This window comes from Convolutriloba macropyga, chromosome 4 (genome assembly GCF_964194025.1).
Source record: "Convolutriloba macropyga chromosome 4, txConMacr16.3, whole genome shotgun sequence".
NCBI classification, from domain to species: domain Eukaryota; kingdom Metazoa; phylum Xenacoelomorpha; order Acoela; family Convolutidae; genus Convolutriloba; species Convolutriloba macropyga.
Genome location: NC_134471.1, coordinates 48,369,565 through 48,389,141, shown reverse-complemented (window position 1 = coordinate 48,389,141; position 19,577 = coordinate 48,369,565). Strand labels below are relative to the sequence as shown.

At 36.1% G+C, this 19,577-nt stretch overlaps 1 protein-coding gene across 2 annotated transcripts in view; it reads right to left on the bottom strand.

Moving 5' to 3' along the window:
• Window positions 1-19,577, bottom strand: part of LOC142337714 (uncharacterized) — a 159,921-nt gene that overhangs the window by 139,374 nt on the left and 970 nt on the right. For both annotated transcript variants that reach the window (XM_075387172.1, XM_075387171.1), the window contains exons 3-9: window positions 17,611-17,722; window positions 17,144-17,266; window positions 11,989-12,149; window positions 11,420-11,707; window positions 6,719-6,874; window positions 4,626-4,739; window positions 3,031-3,338 (exon numbers count right to left, since the gene is read on the bottom strand). In XM_075387172.1, the coding sequence (XP_075243287.1) occupies window positions 3,031-3,338; window positions 4,626-4,739; window positions 6,719-6,874; window positions 11,420-11,707; window positions 11,989-12,149; window positions 17,144-17,266; window positions 17,611-17,722 (1,262 nt within the window). The remainder of the gene's footprint in view (window positions 1-3,030; window positions 3,339-4,625; window positions 4,740-6,718; window positions 6,875-11,419; window positions 11,708-11,988; window positions 12,150-17,143; window positions 17,267-17,610; window positions 17,723-19,577) is intronic.

The following is a 19,577-nucleotide window of genomic DNA, read 5'->3' as shown; positions in this document are numbered from 1 at the left end:
TGGTGATCAGTTCAGCAGATTCAAGCTAATTTAAATAGCTGATTTGGCCGATTAAAAACGAATGTGCAAATTTCTACCGACAGTTTTTTCATCCCACCAGATAAAAAACAAGGTTGGGGTCGTGTTTGTTAAACCTCATCGGTTTAAGGTCCATACAAGCTGCAGAACAACCATTACATAATTGATTTCTTCACGTACACAGTGCTTTCAACATGATAACAGCCAAAAAGTTTTAAAAAAAGTTAGTGGGTGATCAACATAGGGTGCTAAAGACTGCATTTAAAATGAAATTTATCTCTATTTTTAATATATTTTCAATTTACAATAAAATTTTTTATAATAAAAGCTATGATAGGCAAAGAAAATAACGTAAACCACTAACGTCGGGCGAATTGCTCTCAAACAACCGGCCAGCGGTTGGTTTCGTCAGAAGTTAGCCATGGTTTAGTATGTCTACCTATAGATTGATTCTACTCTGCAACTTTTCGTTTTGTAGCCTTGTTAGTAAAAAAATTAAATAAAAAAAAGATATTTTAAAAATTTGCAAAATACTGCTGAATTAAAATAAAAATTCCAGACGTCGCAGTGAAATGTTCAAGCTTATTTTTTAGAGTTATTTCAAGTAACCCATCTACAGGACTTGAAAAGCTTTGTTTGCCTGTAATAGTCGTTAAACTCAGAAAGGGACAAAAATATTTAAAAAATTTTGAAAACAATCGCCAATTTTAACAAAATCTTGCTATATTTCAAGTTAATAAAATCTTCAAAACCATTTTGTGAGACTATCCAGTATCCCTATTTCAAGTTTTAAAAAGTTTCACTGGCTCATAAAGATCCATAAATTTGGAACATGACAATAATTTTTTAAAAAATTCGAAAAAATTCAAGTTTTATCACAAATTGGATAATCTGGAGTAAATAAAAAATTGATAACCATTCCATTAACTTTTGTACAGTTTATCATCAAGCCTTGGAGGAGGTCCCTAAGACCCTTGTGGCGGAAAAAAGTACAAAATGTAAAACAAAATTAAAAAACGTGAAAAATTTGCAAACCTTTTTTGAAAAACTGCTGATATCAAAGTCTTGAAAACCATTCCATTACCACAAGAAGGTATGCAGTAACATATAATCAAACCCAAGAGGAAGATTTGTGGCTCTTGATCCTGGAAAAACCTAGAAAAGTATAGAAGAATATAAAAAACTTGAAAAAAAATGCAAATTGAGTAAAAAAACTGCTAAAATTTGTGATAAAAAATTTGAAAACTAATCCATGGCCAACAAACTTCTTCCCGTAACTTTTTATCAAACCCTATCGGAGATTTTCTGTTAGGCTGAAAAAAGTGAAAAACGACAATAAAAGTAAAAAAAATGGAAAAAGAATTGGAATTTTTTTTTTAAAATGTTAAAATTCGTGGTGATGCAATCTTGAACTTCATTACATTTAGAAACTAAAGATCACCCTCGTTTTAAACCCTAGAGAAAGTTTCTCGACACTTGAGACTGGAGAAACCCAAAAACTGACCATAATTGTCAAAAAATCTGAAAAAATGCAAATTTCATCAAAAAAATTGCTAACAATTGACAAAAAAAAGAAAGCAAATCCATGCCAAATGAAAACTTTTCAGTAACAAATTATCAAACCGCTAAGGAGGTTTTCTGGCACCTGCGTCAGGAAAAACGTGAATAATGAAATATAAATGTCAAAAAAATTTGAAAAAATTTGCACTTTTTGTCAAAAAGTTGCTGAAATTCGTGATGTTAAAATGTTGAAACCATTCCACTACTAAAAACTATGCAGTAAGCTATTGTAAAACTTTAGAGGAGGTTTTAAAAAATGGGCTGAAACACCTAGGGCTGAAAAACTCAAAAAATGACAAAAGTTTTCAAAAATCTTGAAAAATGTAAAAATTTTGTATAAAATTGCGTGTTTTTAGCGATCGGTTGTTAGTCAGTAACCACGAAGGGGGATGTGCAACGGGGACTGATGGGGAGGGAGGGGTTGGCAGACAACAGTGGGGTGGGGGCAATAGCGTGGTGGGGGTTGAGGGCAAAAGTGAGGGGGCTCAACAGTAGTGGTGTCTTCAACCTCTAAGAACCGCCCTTCACACCATAAGTATAAGCAACAGTTTGAGGTGAAACAGGGTTCAAAGGCTCTAAGAGCACTTAATTCCGGCTGGCCGCTAGCTGTTTATCCCCTTTTTGAGGATGAAAAGTCAAAAGCGTCAGACGAAAAATAGGTCAAGCGAAAGACCGCATTAGAAAAAACCGACAGGACTAATATAATTGGTACAATTTTCGTTTGAGAGCAATTAATATTTCAGAGGAAAATATACAAAATTTCATTGAAAAAACAGAAAAACTAGACCTAGAATGCACTATGACTGAATTCAGAAAACCATTTTAAAAAAAAATCAGAACAAAAAAATATGAAAAAAAAAACAGAAAATCAATATCAAAATGCCGCATGTGAAAAAAAACCCCTAGCGAGAAATGAAAATTTAATTCAAACAAAAAAATATGCCTAGAATGAGCTATGAATGGATTGGGAAAACCAGTTAGAAAAAAAATCCGATCCAAAAAATCGAAAAAAAAACAGTAAAAATCAGAGTGAAAATGCCGCATGTGAACAAAAAACCACTACCGAGAAACCGAATTTTTGTTCAAACAACGTTTTCTCACTCTACTTTAAAATTAGAGCGAAAAACATTCACGCCGCAAAACCACTCGCTTTTTCGCTCCACTTCCTGTTTCGGCGTGACCAAAATCACTAGTCCAATTTGACTTCAAAAATCATGAAAATGTGTGAACAGATCTTAAAAAAAGACAGCGCCCCAATACAATTCAAATTCTTTGAATTGTAAAAAACCAAGAGAAGGCCAATAATAGCCCCAGCTATCGCTGTGCGGCTATTAATAAAAATGCCAACAGAAAATAAAACCTGGAGGTTGGAGCAGTTCTAAATTTAGCCGAACACAGTTTTGCTTTTTACAAAAAGTGTATACGTATTTCATTGCGAAAAACTTTGTTCACCTTTTTCGAGTAATCTCAATTCAACTGAAATTGAGCAATCTGTAATGGACACCACAGTCAGCTCAATATTTGTCACTCCTCTTTCTGTAAGCGCACTTGAGCCTGCTCGACTCCTATTGGACGAGCGAGCAGGTGTTACATCACTTCTTGACTCATCTCTGAACGAGCGATCTGATTGGTTAGTGGTCTGTGTCGTGTCTACCACATCACTGTTTGTTGGATATGTGGATACGAGGATGACGTCAGAGAAGTCGGAGTCGCGAAATTCACTATTGGAGCTCAGAGCGACAACTTGCACTTCGTATTTTCTAAACAAGGGAAATATGTGAGCGAATTAACTGTCTCTGGTAACTATCGACGTATCGAGCATACATCTTTCTTGTGAAGACCCGATTGCGGGGGTAGCTTTTTCGGAAAATTTTTTGAACTGATAAAAAATCTTGATTGACCAAAATTGTTAGAACTAAGACAATTCTAGTATTATTGACAAAAGTCTTTGATAACAATTATCTTCTATTCTTTGGGTAGTGAGAAATTTGAAGTTAGCCTAAGCTTGTGCCTATACGCTCAGTCACTACCCTTTCACATGATACTCTAACTTCTGTGTGAACAAAACGTTTTCGCGTTAAAAAAATGATTTAAATCCTTTGTTTTTGATACATGATAACGTACTGAATTCACTATATTCAATTTTGAGAAAATTTGGATGTTACGCAAAAATGATAGAGTAAATTTAGCAGCGAAACTTAAAAACAGAAATAATGTTTAATCTGAATGATTTAGAATGTTACAACTCTCGAATGTTCTAGAGTCTAGAAATGTATGATTGATGAAAAAGCTATAACGGTGATTACCCAGTTGGTTTTTCATTGCAGTTCCAAGTTCTGTACGAAGTCCATGGAATCCGCTGCATTTTCGATAAGAGTTATAAAACACAGCTTGCACCAAAGTTAACAGAAAATATTTTTAAAAAGCGTTTCTGTTAAAATTTCAATAAGGCGGTGTGTTTTTACATTAAAAATACACACAGCAGATTAAATGGGGCTTTTTTGTTAGTGTATGCACAATAACATTAGTTGGTCGATCAAAAACATTAAAAAATTACACCTGTTAGGAATTAGAGTTGTTTTTCAAGCAAGCAAAAATAAATCAGTCTGCTTCGATATCAAGCATGTGCAGTGGATTTAAGTTGTTTATTTAATTCAGCCATATTGATTAGAACTCTTGTAACCTATAATCATTTTGAACCCATTTAACCTTGAGAAATGTATAAAAATTGTTAGAGTCGCGCCCAAGGTAGAAACTCAGGTATAAAATTTCACAAAGATTGGATATATCGATAAAATTGAAAAAGTATCTTTTTTAACTGGGTGAACTTTGTTTCTGAATGACTTTTTCAAAATATTTGAACTGAATTGAAATAGGCCGTGTTTAAGTTTTACTTGGATTGAACTTTTCGATCAATCGAAGGTTTAATTTATGTATGGTTTTGTTATTCAAGTACAGCGATATGTCTTTTCATCTCTTTATAATGATAAAAAAAATCATTTGTACAACATTGTATTAATTTGTCCTTTAACCGTATATCATCTGACCTGTTTGGTTTATAGGGAATGAGAGCTTTGAAACAGGACTTGTTCAGCACATTTCCAGCTCTCTTTCCGTCCAGGTACACTTGGTATCCAGCAATGGAGTTCGATCCGTAACACCTGAAAATGATAATACTATTAAATTGATTATAATTTTCTTACCACTAGATAACCTGTCCTGGAATATTTAGCCCAAATACTGGTGTTATATAGCTTCTTTGAGTTCCATTTCAGTGGTCTCAGTTTCTCAATGCTTTGTTGCGTATGTGACGCAATAAATCATTTTGCGGCATAGTATGGTAAGTTTATGCTGTGAGCTAAAAACAAAACAGAATCAACAGAACCTTAGGTTAAAGAGTCTGTCCAACAACAGCTGATCATGTACAATAAAGTTTTTACCAGCATTAACACAAAACGAAACAGTTTTGCATATTTCGCCACAATAATATTGTTTCTACAGTCTGTTTACATAATTGGTAGTTCCCAATTAAAAATTAGAGGCCCAAAAACAAGTTTTGCACTTTGACACCAGTAATATGAAGTAATTTGAAATATAAAAATTCGGTCGCCATTTGATCTTTCATCAGATCACTAAGAACTTTATCATTTGTGTTATTATCGTACTTCATTAGATGAAGAATTTTTCGGGGAAGCAACAATTAGTTTTGCATAACAAAAACTTCTATATAGTGTTTCCCCATCCATGACTTGAAAAGCATTCGCAAAAAAATATGTACTTGATGAAAACGATTTCAATGTCAAAAAGAATTCAATAGCCGGAAAAAATCAATGTCATTAGATGAAAAATTTTTCGAGGAAGCAACAATTAATTTGACATAACTAAAACATCCATGTAATGTTTCCCCAATTATAACATGTAAAGCAAATCGAAAAGAATGTATGAAATTGATGAAAAGAATTTCAATGTCAAAAAGCGTTCAATGAAAGATCAATTTAAGTATTGCTCCCACAATTTGTCACCAGAACAAATTTAGTTGCAAATTAAGACAACGATATAATCATCCTGTTTCAACCTTCGTCGAAATAATTTGAAAAATTAAAAAAAAACACTCCAAGCAATTATTTTACTCGTCAAAAGTATTCATTTATATGAAATTTAACTGGCAGACTGTCAGAGTAGCTGCAAAATAGACTTATTCCGTATAACAAAGATAGACACAGTTAGAGCTATAAGATGAAAAAGTTATCAACGTAGCTCAAAAACCTATGTAAAAACATTGAGCGATAAAAAAAATAATAAGGCTTGTTAAAATTAACTCCGCAAAAGCCTTATCGTTAGGGATTGACCTTAAACTACATCAAATTAAACTAAATTTCTGTAGATTAAAAATTATTTTTTTGAGTAAGGTGAGTCACGCATGATAAAAATCTAATGGCCTAAAAACTTTTGCTAGAAAGAGAGAGAGAGAGAGAGAGAGAGAGAGAGAGAGATTAAACGACGCCAAGTGTGCAAACGCCGTTACTGGGAGGAAGAAGTAATTCAGAAAGTTTGCCCTTTTCAGTTTTCATGTGAGAACAATTAAAACGAAAAAAAAGAACGTCAGGGGACGTAACAAAAAAGATAGCTAGACAATTACTGATAAAATTCAAAGAGTTTTCTTTGATTAAACAAAAGACTAGGCATAAAATGGAATATAAATGAACTGTGGAAACCATCAAGAGAACAATCTGATCAAAAATTGTAAAAATAGCAAAAATCAAAAGAAAATAGCCGCATGTGAACAAACAACCACAATCGAGAAAAACGAACGGTTGTTGGAACACTGTGTTTTCTCTCTACGTTGAAATTGGATTGAAAAAAAATCGCGTAGCAAAACCACTCACGTCTTCGCTCCACTTCCTGTTTTAGCGCGACTAAATTCACAATACAGCCTCGCAGCTATAATAATAATGGTAAATGGTTTCCATCGTTCAAATATAAACTCCATTAGTTTACAGAAAGCCATCACAGATAGTCATGTCAGATCAAAGTTTTATCTGCAGGAGAGTACTATTGGGTCGTAGACTCGCTCTCGACTCTCATTGTAAGAAAAACAAACAAATAAATTAGCCAATAAGTAAATCTAATTGATTAATACCTTGGCTCAGTCCACTCGATGACAATGGAGGTTGAGGTGACAGTTTTGAGAGTGACGTCTGGTGGATCGGGTGGTGCTGGTACCCGAAAGGAGACCTTCTCACTCGATGATGAGCATGTCCGAGTTATACACACTACATGGGCTTCAATCACGGCACTGCATAACAAAGCACCAATCCTAGTCAAGGGGTCGACCATATATGAAGATCAATAAAGTCGAGGTATGAATTTCTCTATCTTAATTACATGGTCGCGCACACTAATAAAGTCGACACAAAGTCTTTCACGGGGTCTTTCCATATCCTAATTACGTTCGGCCCAAACTCTTTTCATACCCAAACATGGTCACTGAATAACAGCATCACTCAAGGAAACGCTTATTGGAGTGAACTTTACCCGTGGCCATGTCTTTTTGTTCCGTTCTTTGAACTTCAGTAGCTGAGGTCAGAACAGCTGGTTGTTTGATAGATCATCCCATTGAAAGGAAACTTGACAGTATTAGGATCTTGGCAAGAAAAATCAAGATACGTGCAAACTTTCAAGTTATTTGCATGGGTTTCAAGAAAATATCTATTTTAACAAATCTGATGAAGACATGTCAAGATCTATCAAGACTTAGTTTCAGCAGATCTGCCCACACAAAACCAAAATCCTGCGTATCTTAACATTTTGTATAAAGTTTTGTTTCAATGGAATCTTACTATGCATTTTTTGGTACAAATTATACCCAGAGAACAATTGTTCATGTTGACAGATTATTGGATCACTCATATACTTCATTTCATGTTTTGTATAGGCACCCGGCAGTATCTTAAGTACAGAACTTAAGATTTCAGTTGACATTTTATAGTAGTAATTTTTCTTTTTTCAGAACTTCTCATGTTGAATTCTCTTGGTCATCATTTTGGTATATTGATAAAATTGAGGTCACTCAGATGAAAAATAACAACAGACAATTTATTAAGAGTCATTAACAGTTCTTTTTTGAGAGTTTTCCCGTTCTCTCCGAAATATTAGTTCACATGGAGTGTAATCTGTCTTCTTTTATTCAAATTCCGCCCGTTGTATTGAAGTTCAATTTTCAATTATGTTTTACTCACCGCTCATTGGGTGAGAAAAATTTTACGTAACCGTTATCAAGATCCCAACACATCAGTTGTCCATGATTTGAACAGTCTACCATCCGGTTGGGCAAACAGTGAGCGCAAAACAATAGACTAGAGCGCTCTTGCTAATATCACCGATGCTGATCCCCGCATAGCGGTGATTGATAGCAATTGCATTAGTTTGCTGAACGCAACAGACAACCCTTGGGCCTGGAAAGAGCGATTGTTACTTAACACGGCCAACCGCTTGTGTTTTTTTAAAAGATGCCGAAACTCCAACAAGGACTTCCATAGCAAGAGGAACAATTTTTATCCCCATTTTGGAGCAATTATCGTCGTGGAGGCATTACATTCGTTCATCTGCCGCATCTAGCAGGTACCCTGCCTTTGTAGCCGCATTAGTAAGAAAGTTAGTTTGTAGCGACAAAGTAACAGTTACGTCAAATTCAGCAGCTTTGCCTGCTTTCCAATTAGGGATAAAGATGTCTCCGGGGCAAGACTGACTTTCTGGAATAAGATTCTTTTTTTTCCACTACTGTTGAGAGTTTCGCAGACGAGCAGGCAGACATTATTTTATCACGATTCCGGTCGGTCTCGCAATTGAGTCTTCTCGTCCGTGACACGCAATAGCATGGTCACCAGAGATGTCAAGAATTCCTGGTCTACATTACGGGCATTTCCTTTCTGCGTTAAACACAGGGACACCAAACCTGTATTTTGCAAAACCTCTAAACTCATTTAGAGTCATATGCAGCCCAAGAGCTGGAATGAGGGGAGCAGACAACCATGCTCCAGCATGTTGAACAGACAATGAGAGAAGTTGAGCGGACTCCATCTCAGAAGATGAATTATCTTTGAGACCCTGAAACTTATCGTTATCCATAGCTTCTTGAATTGATTTTGCGAAAAGTTTTTGAATATTTAATGGAAACAAACTGGTGTAAGTTTCCTGGAAAACGTTGCAGTTTTTGGGGCTTTGGCCGGTAATTTTTGAAACAAGTTCTTCAGACGACACCACAGATCCAACATATGATGCTTTATACTGGTCTTGGCATTGGCGAACACCCAAACCGGAATGATTTATGGGGAGGGTTGCTTGAGTCCACGATTCTTCTTGACGAACAGTACCAATGATGTTCTCAAATTTTCGCACTGATCGGCATCAAACTCTTTTGACGATTGGATAACTGAAGCAGTGGGCGTTTGGCCAAGTAGGGAATATACCATTTTGGGAGTCCCAATGCAGTGACGTAGGATACCTATGGCGCACTGAGGATCATCAAGGTAGGTATAGGATCATCCAATAATAACTCTATTTTCCAATCCTTTCGTTCATTTTCATGCATATAAACGCTGGGGTTCCTATTGCAGCTTCAAGGACCTCAAGACCCGAAATATCATTTTTTTAAATCTATTATCAAGTCTACTTAATTTCACTGCAGACCACAATGCTCACTTATCGGCCCTGAGTTAAAGGCCACTATCAGTTCCGAGCTCGCATAAAATGTTCCAAGATCTAAATAGATCGTCTTCTGAGCCCACTAAGATACTGTCGTCTATATACCAGAAATGTTGTTGTAGTTCTATGTGCATTTCCTGAATTTTCTCTGTAATCAGCCAGAACGTGAGAGATAAAAGCAGCGGGCAGAAAGGGTCACCTTGTTGAACAAATTTGTCATAGAATAACAGGCTGTGTCGAGAATAACAGAGATTGGCAAAATCGGCAATGCCAGGCATTGAATTAGCAACATCTTTCAGCAATTTTATGGAATATTTCATTTTATGGAATTGAATGCGTTGCAAAAATCAATCTGCAAAACACCAGATGAACTGGCCGAGGTGAGTAATTTTTCATAAGAGAGCTTAGTCGAATGTATAATGGCTTCCGCTCCATCCTTCACAGCAACACCCGATTGCAAGCTTTTGAAAACATCTATTGCTTCTGAATTTGCTTCCTTCGCTAAGCATTCAGCAATCAGCCTCCTCAAGACTTCCCCGACTGCAATAGGGCAAATACCGCTTTTCTTTTTCAATAATGCTGATAGCGATGCACTGCACAGAGCTTGTGAAACAAATTCTGGAAGTCCACTACGGCAACTTGTGTTTACTAGTTTAGTCAGAAGCCTCAAGGCATTTTGCGACTGATCTGAGGCAGCAAACTGCACAGCATGCAAAAGATGTTCGGGACACATTTTGGAAGGACCAGCTGCTGTAAACACTGAAAACGAGTTCAGCTGTTCCATAACATTTTCTTCACTGAATAGATAGGCTTGTGATGAAAAATTTTGATTTGCAATAGGCGTTTCTTCTGTCGGATTCAATTTTTCAGAGCATAAAGTTTCCTTGCTGACAGGTGCAAAACTATCAGAAGCCAAAAAACTTCCTGCTCTGCCATATTGGCCCTGAAAACACAAAGTTTTTGCAAATTTGATGATCTCTTCAAAATTCTTATCGTTCGACTGTTTTGATTGCTTCATAGATCAAGCTTCATTCCAAAGCCCTCCAAAGTCACGGCTGTTCCAACGGTTTATTCTTTCCAGAATTCTTTGGTCGATATTGTGCTTGTGTTTTCGACCTCCTTTGTTGCTAGCACGTAACATGCATTTAGCTAAACCAAATGATTTCCTCCAATTGAGTTCTGTTTTGGGATCTTCAATGCACTCAGTAATCACCTCAGAGAAAAACTCTGACCATTTGTACCGCACAATGATAGGAACATAGCAGATAGTAGGGACTTTAGTCTGAAGTAATGTCTTTATGTCTGGAAGTTACTGTTGAAGTACTGCTATAGTTACTTTTTTCAGAGTTCAGAGCAGCTAACGCCTCGTCTCCGCAGATTGGACTCTCAGCGTTGGATAGGAGGTCGTCTACTTGATTCAATATTTCCTTGGAGATTCTTTTCAATTTACTTAAAGGTTTCTTGAAACACCAATACGCCCATATCGATTTTGAGTTGATCCATGAATCGTAATCGGGGCCCCAACAAATATATCTAACATTTGTTTCTTCCATTAAGTGTTGCAGTACCTGAATCTTGTACAATTTGTCGGCGGTGTCAGGAAAAAATAACACAGAGCCAGGTCAAAAGCGAAAGCTATTTTCTATTGCACGGTTGGCCATCTGTTGTGTTAGACCACTGTTTGCGTTGCTACTTATCCCAGTTTCAGAAGAGGTGTGAGATGTCTGAGGTGAATTTTCAACTAGCAAAACTTCTTTTGTTCTTAAATTGTACTTCATTTTTGAGCGTGGGTGGAAAGTGTGTTCCCCGGGGGGAAAGATTGGCTCGAAAAAAGGGACCCCTTTCGCTCTTTTTAGTGGACCACAGAACTAAAAACTGGGATTATCTCACCGGGGAAACTGCTACTTGGGACCGATAGAGTTGTTCCACACGATAGCAATTCAGCTCCCCCAGTCTGCTGAGTATAAACCAATTTCAATAAGGTAAAATAGCGGCCACAGATTTTTTGTCTTTAAGAAAAAGGGGGGCTCAATTTTGGGTGCTAAAGGTTCAAAGTTCAATGGTAAAATTTTCTCCTTTCTTGTTTTGCTCAATACTAATAAAAATGGATATGAGCAATTAAGGCTGGAATTCTAACCCTTGCAATGTGATCGGAATCATGAACCCAGATTCATCTCTCTCAATCTTCACCCTCCTTTCAACTGCCTTGTCTCTACCCCCAACTGCACTGTCACTTCGACTTATTCGACTCAATCTCCCACTAGTTGAAACATTCTCATTTGTCACTGCTTCCGATTCCCGTTCATTGACGGAAGTAACATCCGGCAGGTCTTCTCTCCACGCTACTTCGTACGCCACAATTCCAAGAGATTCTGGCGTCTTCTTATCTTGTGCGTGGAAGTGTGACCATTCCAGTTTCAAGAAACTGAAATAAGATCAAAATGGATTGTAATGGCAAAATAAAAATGATATCGTGGCTCCACCGCTAAAAACATGATTTAATAATGTGAATTTGGCCAGCTTTTAAACAGCAAAGGAACTTCAAGTCCTTGAGGTTTTCTTGATCAGTTTTGACTGACAGTTAACAGTTACGAACTTAAAATCTCTGGCACAGACTCCAAAGAATGGATCACTCGCGGTTTTGAAGCTGCTATTTTAGAAGTCATAGCTCTGCTAAATAACCCAACAATTATTGAACAAACTAACCCGAGGTGATTTGGTCCAAATGCAATGTCGTGTATGTAGTTACAAGACACCTTGTGAATATTTCCGACTCTTTTTTCTGGCAAGATAATTGAAACACTCTCACTTGTTGATTCATCTTCACTCTCTAGCAACAGTTTCTCTGCCTCTGATATAGAATCCGTCTAAAAAATTGTAGCAAACTTAATTCATTTCCATTTATATTTTTTCCAATATTTATCATTATATTTCCACTTGTCGTTCTCCTATTTTTGACAACTGTCAAAATTTATATTTAATTGCGTAGTTGAATTTCCACTCCGAGTTGACCGAAAACCCTTTTCGGGGATGGTCTTGTTTTTTCCATATCAAAAAGTTACTAGATGAAAGTGGAGAGAACATTTGCAGTCTGGTTATTCTTTAGTTTAATTTGATATCTCACTTCATGAGTGGGGAGATATTAAATTGTTGCAACCAGAGGAGAAATTGTTATTCTAATTTTCGATAAATGTGCTGAAAAATGTGCCACCAAGTTTTTGTTACCCTTCAGTTCTGATAGAAAAAAAAATGTACTACCCAAGTGAAATAAATAGTTGACGACTAAATAAAATGAAAAAAACTTTGTTGGAGCAGAGCTTACTGCGAATATTAAGCAAAATACGCAAACTATAAAGCATTCAAGGGCAAAGAATAAAACAGTTTGTCTAGAATAAGCACAATAAGCAAAAATTTTACGATCTGATTGAAGCAAAATTAATTTTTTCACAATTTTTCAATAATTTTATTTGGTTTCTACTATCATTAGTTCAAGAACATCATAGTTGACGTCAAACTGAAATTACAGCGCAAACTCTCGCTAATCCTCTGTCACTAAACCAGTACTGCGATGAATTCACAGTTTATGAAATCAACATTGTGCATCAAAAGTGCATCAGATTCCGTGCGATTGGTTTGTGAACTTGGTTGCTGGTATATAATATCAAAAAATGTTCTAGACGGTTAACAACTTTTCCGGTAAGATCAAATTTACACTGAATAGGTGACAATGTAGAGTCTTTTCCACGTTCTAATAATAATCAATGAAGCTAATTTGAATCGTAAACAACGTGACTTAGACTATAAGCCAAAGCATCAAAAGTTGCCAAAATTAAGTGAAAACCTTGGTTCTGTTAAACCTACATGCGGTGCGGATTAACACACAATTTTAGAGAGGTAATTTACTTGCTACTGTATCTCTGTTTCAACTTAGTGTTTGTATAGCCTAACTTCACTTTGACACATGAAAAGAGAAAATAAGTTGCTCGTCTTATACTTGTTTCGGAGGAACGAAGTTCCCAAGTAAGAAAAACCCTGTACAAAGTACAGTCCCTATCACTTTTACTGGTTTTATTAAATCCCAGCCTAGTGCAAATTTTGGTGTTATTGAAACCTATTGAGAAACTAAATTAATCATTATAAATCAGATTTTTGAAAATTGAGTAACTCTTCATAGAAGAGAATTTCCTCAAAAAGTCAAATATGGATAAAAAACATTGAAGTCGTCTGAATCCATTTCTTAGGAGCCGACTTAATAACTTAAAAATTGATTACTTCAATCTGAAATTTTTTGGATGTAACAAACCGAACAAATAATTTGAAAATGTGATTAGCAAAGCCGGACAATTAGATATTTGGACACAAAACATACGATATATCTCTAAAGTAGAAAATGTTTTGGTGTCAACACAATACATTACTACGACAAAACATCACTATTTTGCAAAATCGTCCGCAAAAATTTATCTTGCAATTTATCTTGCTTTTGTTGTTTTGCCTCAATGACTGCGCTAAAAACAATGGACAAAATTGAGCAATAATCTTCATCCAGTTTTTGTTTTGTGAAAAAGTCAATACTGTTTGAAAGCTAGTCAAGCTATCCATTTTGTAAAACAAATGTATTTTCAGTTCAAAAGAGGAGCCTTAAAACACGTCATTTTTCTCAAAATTGTCAAAAATAATTTTTTTTCTAAATAAAAAAATAAAATTCAAGCAGCCACTCTAAACTATAATAAGCCAAAGCCAACTGTTAGACAGTTGACTCATAATCTTCAAACAAGGAGCATCGGCTCCAACCACGATCATTCTACTTTTCGGATTAGACATAATAGCAAATTTATCTATTGTTTAACGACATTACGTGGAGATGCAGCCATAAAAACCGTTCACTGACAATTTATGGAGACTCAAAACTTAACTGTCGTAAAGCATTAGCTTCTAGTTGACCGTTGAGATACGGTTGAAAACTTCAATTTTGAACAATTCGCTTTTTAACTCTAATCTGACACCGAAATGTCTAATGTGACCCCAGCAACTTAACCTCATATTGACATTGAAAAAGCAAATAAAATTGTGAACAGGCCCTACAGAAAACAAGAGCCATAATACAGTCTAAACTCCTTCGTGTATTAAAAAAATAGGTCAAGTCCTTAATTGCAATCACGAAAAAAAACAAAAAGGGTTGACTATCGACTAAACGAAGAAACAGCTGTTTATAGTTAACATAGTATATGATCCTATAAACGCAAAAATAGTCAAAAGAAGTAAAAAGAAAACGAGGAAAAGAGGGTATTTATCTTCGAAGAAGGTTGGTGTTCAATTTATCACAACAAGTTACTTTTTGAACCAATTCACACTAATTGTCCGCAGAAAGCACAAAGTATGAAATACGGCACACAGCAACACAAAGTGGTAACAAAAAAGGAATGAAGGACATATTTCAAATATCATCTTCAATGAAAAATACACTATGGTACCAAAAAGCTACGTACACCTGACATTTTTTTAAAAAGCAACACAAACGTCAAATAATATAACAATTTGAGTTCAAATTTATTCTTTAATAACTCGTCATTACACCCTTAGTTTTTTGAAACGTCTAGCAGACGGTTCGCATAGCTTTCATACAGGTTTCTCACGACGTCTGCGTCAATTTCATTCCAAATTTCATACACGTTTCCTTCTGAATTTTCCCAAATAACTGTCTGTTTTCGTGATCGTTGCTTCAAAATCGCCCATAAATTTTCAATAGGATTCAGATCTTTATTGTATGTTGGTCATTCCAGTACCTTCCACTCGTTTTCTTGCAAACAACTGCCGATAATATTCATTTATGCACAGGAGCATTATCTTGATCAAAAATAATGTCCAGGAAATGCAAAGCAGTTTTTCTTCGTGATTTTTCAAAATTTCCAAATAACCGACAGCGTTTAGCTTGTTTGGACACTTAACAAGCAATTTCCGTTCATTTGATTGTATTGTACCCCAAAGCATAATTGAGTTTTTGTCTGAACAAATTATTTGTTTTGTTTTTGTCACGAAATCTCGTTCCATTTCTTCCATAAACACGCACAAGCCCTTCGCTGGTGACGCCTTGAGCCTGTTACATTTTTGATACATTTTGTGTGCATGATGTTTACTAGATCGTGATTTTAAGCTGAGTTGCTTTGGATTTCTCCTTGAAAAATTAACATTTCGAGTGACAACAGCGTGACAAAGAGTAAAAAATATAAAGCAGCTTAACCTTCTTTTTTCTGTGTAAGCGGATAAAATTAGAATGAAATCTCGTTTAAAACTTCAATATTTTACGCATTTCTTCACGATTTAGCGCAAAGCAAATGTTTGAGCGAAACAAACGCTTAAAGAGCACAAATTGTGCTGTACGTAGCTTTCTGATACCATAGTGTAGTGACTTCAACGACAACAAAACGTATCCATATCCAAAAAAGGTTTTCACTGTTTCTTTTAATAGAAGAGGTCAGCCAAAATCGTTTCGTAGCTTTACTAAGCAATAAAAATAATATTAAGGCAAGTAATTAACAAAAAAAAAACAAAAAAAAATTTGCAAAACTATGAACTTTGAGAACAACTTTGTCTGCAGCATCCGCTGCAATTTGATATCAATTATAAAGTAAACTTCATTCTATTATTTTGTTCATAAGACATTTTGTACTCGAGGCTGAAAAAAATCCGGCGTCGGTTTTTTCCTTCAATCTCGTTATTAGTTTTGTCTTTGATAGCAAGAATTGTTTTTTAGTTTGATACAATAAATAGCATTGTGATAAAAGAAACAATCTATTCAGAACTAAATTTAAAAAACAGATTAGTCCAATCAACGGAAATCATATGGAACGAGTTCTTAGTGAGACTAAGTTTAAGTCGACAAAAGAACAAAAAGGATTTTAAAACTTTCACAAAATTATTGAAATATTCACTTTTGACGATATAACAATTAGTTGCTGCCAACTGAAGCTTTCCAAGTTATCAATTAATGCTTCAAAGAAACTCAATGGGCCTAAAAATAACAGTTTTAGTCATATGGCAACAGAAAGTTTACCCAAATAAGAACAAACTCAAAAGATCGCCAAAATTTTTTGATAACCATTGGCTATTCTTTAAAATCTTGTATAGACTAACGTCTTCCTACTAAGAATTTCAGTGGGATCTGCCAATAATGAGACTAAGAGAAAAGTCAACGGACGACAACAAAAACTTGCAAAACTCCAATGTTAACAACTTTACCATGAATGAAAAAGAAAAAAGTAAAAGTACAAAATATTTACTAAAAATTGAATGATTCATATAATATTTTCTGCGCACTTTTAGAACAGTTGTTTCAGCTTCAAGAAATTTGAAAATCTTCAAAAACAAATAAAAACATTCTCTCAAGAATCGGAAAGCTTGCTGGAACACCAAATTCTCAATTTTCTTAAAAAATACTGTCCAAAAAATTAAAAGGTCTGCGTTACTTTTGTGTTCAGTTTTCGTGCTAAAAAGTTGCACCCAATCAATTAAAAATGTTTCTAGAAATCTTCGTAAATGGGTCGCGTGACTGATACGCAGTTCTAGACAATTTTCAGCTTGAAGTGCGAATGAAGTAAAAATATGGTGAGATTACTGGCATTACCCGCCCGCATCTCCTAGAATAATTCCCATTTGCGTCCTGGAGGTCAAAAAGGAGAGAATCTTGATAGAACTGGAGAGCCAGCATCCTTTCTCAAGGATGAGAGAGATTTAGAGATTTAATGTAGAAATTATATCATTTCGCGATTCATTATGCAATTCATAAAACCGTTGAAATCTGAAGAAAAGTTTGAGTGGCGTCAATCGCTACTTGAATGTCCGAGTCAAAATAATAACTTACGGCAAATCTAGTTTTCTTCTTAGCTGATGAGGGGTTGACCTTTGTGATTGCAGTGACACAGGCTGAGTACATTTTGCCAGGTCTGCACTTTGTAAGGAAACATGTCTGCGCAGAGGAAGGTAGCTGAAACAAAAATAAACAAAAATGTACAATTTTAGTAAAATCTTTAACATGTAATTATGAACGAATGTTTGAAAATATGCAGAAGCAGCCGAAAACTGATTCATAGGAAAAATCAGTGCAAGGAAATAAATCCCTGGCGCATAATCAGTGCATAATAAAAGTGCCAAAGGAAAAATGGCTCGAAAATATTTAGAGACTATAGTTTCAGGGAACTTCAGTCGCTCATCCCCCCCCCCCCCCGAGCTAATGCCACTTGCTTACGAAATCAATGCAAAAGATAGGACGATCATATGTATCATATCTTTAACCTTTGCTGAAAATGATTACGGTTATTATGAAGGTACCTGTGTGAATACATTTCCGTTCACTCGCACTGTGTATCCGAGTAGCTCGTGTTGTGCGTGAGTGACTGGCGACACCAACCATGGCTTATCCCACGTGACGCAAATTTGGGAGCTGAAAACAGAAATCGTGGATACAAAATATTTTATTCCCGGTAAATCGGGAATCTGACACTCGTTTGCGTCTCAGTGGTGATTGATGCAGCATTTGTTATAATCAACAAGTGTATTCAATTATTAGTTTTCTGTTAGCAGATCAAACAACGATCGCAAAAATCAGTGGAGACATTGGCACAAATTTTGTTAGTTTTGGTTCCTGCATTTTGGCTTTGGAAAAACTGGTGGTGTACAAGAACGGTATTGCTACTCGTAAAAACCTTCAGGTGTGACCGCAGAACGGTAATCAACTGAAATAACCGAATTTTTCATTCAGTTATCATCGATGGTACTGAGTATAACAAATTTTTGCATTTAAAAACATTCTCTGCCACACGCTGAAGTTGCTAAGTTGCCCAAGAGCGGAGTTTCATGTGCGAGATTACCCAGTTCACACAGTGTACATTTACACAGTTTACGATGAAAAACTCAAAGAATATAGTTGGCGATTTTTTCGACGTGAAACCGCATAATCTATCCCATTGAACGAGTATCAGGATGGGGGCCACCCTAATTGTTTACAAATAGGTAATGTGTCCGCGGGAAATTTTAGAGCGGTTACGAGGGGTTACGACCGAGGTCTTTTTCGATTTCGAATAGCTCATCAAAATTTTTTTTATTTTTAACTCTCAAGCTCATTTCGGCGCCCATTTCAATGATGTCACTCAGTTTCGTGTAAAAATACGCAATGGTCATCATGCTTAATATTGCGCGTGTTCAGCATTATTGGTGGTGCCTACTGGAGATCGGGTTTCACGTGAGATTATCGGAAACTGGGCAAAACCAGGCCTATTCAATCTTAGCGATGGAGTTGTTTCCAGTAACTCGACCGAAGATGTTACCAATCTTACCTTAACCGACTCACGAATGATTGTCCGGTCCGTTTCGGCTAAAACGTATGTGTATGTCAGTTCGACCAGATAATTGGAAAGCAGCTGGAAAAACTATGCTGGCACGCACGCTGGTACTTTGGTACCTGCCACTTATCTCACTTTGTTCATAACCGACGAAAGGCAAGGTCACATTAACTTAGAGAAGAAACTGGAGCCCAGACCACAGCAAACTAAATCACAATATGAAGCATTGTTTTCAAAATTTCCTCGTACAATGCTGTCCCTTCTTCATCAAATCCAGCTGTGTCTTCAAATGGCCGATCCTCAAGAGCTATTGGCTCAATATTTTTCGGTATCTTTTTTCTCAAATTCCGATTCCTTAGTCCTCATTCTCCGTTCTCTTTCAGCTAATTCGCGTTCCTCCTGATTAATCAAAAGTCGTATCTCCATCACCCCTCTTGTTGGTCTATCTCTTTTGTTTTGCTAACGTCCATCACTTGATTGTACGGTCTGTCAAGTCCATTTGATGCTGCTAACATTTAATGCTGGTTTTGTGGTGGTGGTTATACTAGATTTGCCCATTTGCTGTTTTTGTTCGTTCGCAAATAAACTACATCGACCTTATTATGGTTAGTTTATTTTTACATTACCACACGATTCTTGTCACCATCGAAAAGTTATTAATAGCCGAGGGTGAGCCGAGTTCTTGAGTAACTTCGAGCGTGCAATATCAACTGTATGGTAGCATTTTCAGTGAACTTTCGCTGCGACTAAAACAGTTGCTTGACTTACACCACTGTGTAGCTGATTAGAACACTTTTTTCTGCCGCAATTTTCTCGCCACTATTCATATAGCAACAAAACAAAAAAAAGAGTGGCGGAAAAATAGTCTAACTCAAAGCATAGCTTCGCCTCTGTTTCAGGATTTCAAGCAAAATTCATTGGGCGCTAACAAGTTATTTCATCAATAAGTTAAGTCAA